This window comes from Fukomys damarensis, unplaced genomic scaffold (assembly GCF_012274545.1).
Source record: "Fukomys damarensis isolate Sample0158 unplaced genomic scaffold, DMR_v1.0_HiC HiC_scaffold_19, whole genome shotgun sequence".
NCBI lineage: Eukaryota > Metazoa > Chordata > Mammalia > Rodentia > Bathyergidae > Fukomys > Fukomys damarensis.
In genome coordinates, this window is record NW_022900931.1 from 58,816,085 (window position 1) to 58,818,052 (window position 1,968).

At 65.3% G+C, this 1,968-nt stretch overlaps 1 protein-coding gene across 1 annotated transcript in view; it reads right to left on the bottom strand.

Moving 5' to 3' along the window:
* The window catches only part of Ifnl3 (interferon lambda 3), a 2,844-nt gene extending 1,366 nt beyond the window's left edge, over positions 1-1,478 (bottom strand). The window contains exons 1-5 of the mRNA XM_010632876.2: positions 1,256-1,478; positions 973-1,160; positions 579-656; positions 192-335; positions 13-99 (exon numbers count right to left, since the gene is read on the bottom strand). Coding sequence (XP_010631178.2) covers positions 13-99; positions 192-335; positions 579-656; positions 973-1,160; positions 1,256-1,265 — 507 coding nt within the window. The 5' untranslated portion in view covers positions 1,266-1,478. The remainder of the gene's footprint in view (positions 1-12; positions 100-191; positions 336-578; positions 657-972; positions 1,161-1,255) is intronic.
* Between the last annotated feature and the right edge of the window lie 490 nt (positions 1,479-1,968).

Here is a 1,968-nt window from a genome sequence, read left to right on the forward strand (position 1 = left end):
CTGCTCCCTCACCTTCTTGGTGGCCTGGTTGAGCCTCTGCAGCCAGTGAGACAGGAGGTGGCTGCGGGGCCTGGGGGCTGCTGTGGGCCCAGCTGGGACCTGGGGGGAGAGAGGGCGCTGTGAGCTGGGACTGCACACAGGGAAGGGTGGCGTTCAGAGCCCATGAGGGGCCCTGGGACCCGGGCACTCACACAGGCCCGCAGCTGGGCGTGGATATGCGCCAGTGTGCGGAGGGGCCGCTCCAGGACGTCCTCCAGGGCCGGGTCTGTCACGGAGCCCAGGACCTCCAGTGTCAGGGCGAGCTCAGCCTGCAGGGCCACGGGGCGCTCCCACACCTGGAGCGGACATGGGCACAGGTGAGGGATCCTCGGGACAGGGAGCAGAGGAGGGGACAGGAGAGGAGGACAGAGCAGACCGGGGGAAAGGGACAGCTCACGAGACAAGGAGAGCGGGGACCTGGGAGAGGGACCCGAGCTGTGGTCAGGGAGAGGAAGAGGGGTGGAGGCTGGGGGGGCAGGACAGGAGGAGCAGGTGAGGGGAACAGGTGAGGGCTGCTGTGTGGGCCGATCCTCTCTCACCTGCAGCCGCTGCAGGTCCCAGGCCCTGGGGAAGAGGCGGGAGTTGCACCTGGAGTCCTTCAGCAGGAGCTGCTCTTCCTACACAGCAAGGGCACAGGTTAGCTCCCCGGGAGGGGTGGAGCCAGGGCAGTGAGCTGGGAGAGTGGTTCCTGCAGGGAGGTGGTGGGTGCCATCCTGGGGCGGGGGCAGAGGCACCTCCCCTGCAGGAAGCACAGGTAGCCGGGGGCAGTAAGAGCAGGACAAGGGGCACAGCGGCCAGTGGGGAGGGAAGCCCGCTTCAGGAGGTGGATTCTAGCCCAGGGCAGGGAGGCTGAGGTCTGCTCCCCGCCCACTTGGGGTGGTGACACAGGGAGAGCTGGAGTGCAGCCCACAGAGGGGAGCAGGGGAGACTCACAAAGGCATCCTTGGCTGTCTTGAAGGCCTGCATCTCTACTGGGGACAGAGACTTGAACTGGGCCACGTGGCAGTGCCTGGCATCTGAGGAGACACTGAGGGGCCTGGGGACAGGAACTGCCCCTGTCCTGGTCAGCACCATGCCCAGCAGCAGCAGCAGTAGCACCAGCTTACAACCTCCAGCGGGGTCTGTGTCACAGAGGGACAGCGAGAAGGTGAGGTCGGGAGCCCAGGGCTGCAGGGCCGAGGGGAGGGGACCTCAGGGACCAGGCTGTGCTTCTCACCTGGCCTCATCCTGGCCTCGCTTCTCTGTCGCTGCTGGAGACCAAATGTGCACTTGAGGCTGTCAGCTCTGTGCTCTGCCTCAGTTGGCCTTGGAGCCTTGGGCCGCAGAGTCCCGTGTGGGGCTCGGCCTGCTGCTCTGTGACAAGGTGTCCCTCGGCGTGCAGCTGTGTCCACGATGCCCCTGCTGCCTCAGTCCCGCGGTGGAGCTTTTATCCTGGACTGAGGGACAGTCCCAGGTGATGTGTGAAAAGTGCAGACTGGGAATGAGCCTTACGTCGCCACTAGGGGAGCCCCAGCCTGGGAAACCCAGAGGGGGCGGGGCTCCAGTCGGGAGAGCAGGCAAAGGAAAGGGAAAGAGCGCGGACTCGGGGCTGCGGGACTGCAGGAGAGTTCTCAAAGGAATGCTGGGAGCGTGGGTATCTGCTCTGTCCGGGGTGGGACCTAGTGTGCTGGGGGGCAGGAGGCCTAGAAGTCAGAGAGGAGCAAGGGACTGTCCCTGTGCAGAACTCCCAAAGCAGGTAGCTGCCTGGGCCCTGAAGCTCCGGTGTGGGGCAGGGAGGGGTCCTGGAAAGGGGGCCACGATGTGGGAACGGTCAAAGTAGAAGCCCCAAGACGGAGAGGGTCACTGCCCTTCCCTCACCCCTTGCTGCTTTGCTGTTCAGGCTGAGAGGGACCCAGGAGTAGGAGGCTCTGCAGAGGGACAGAAGTGAGG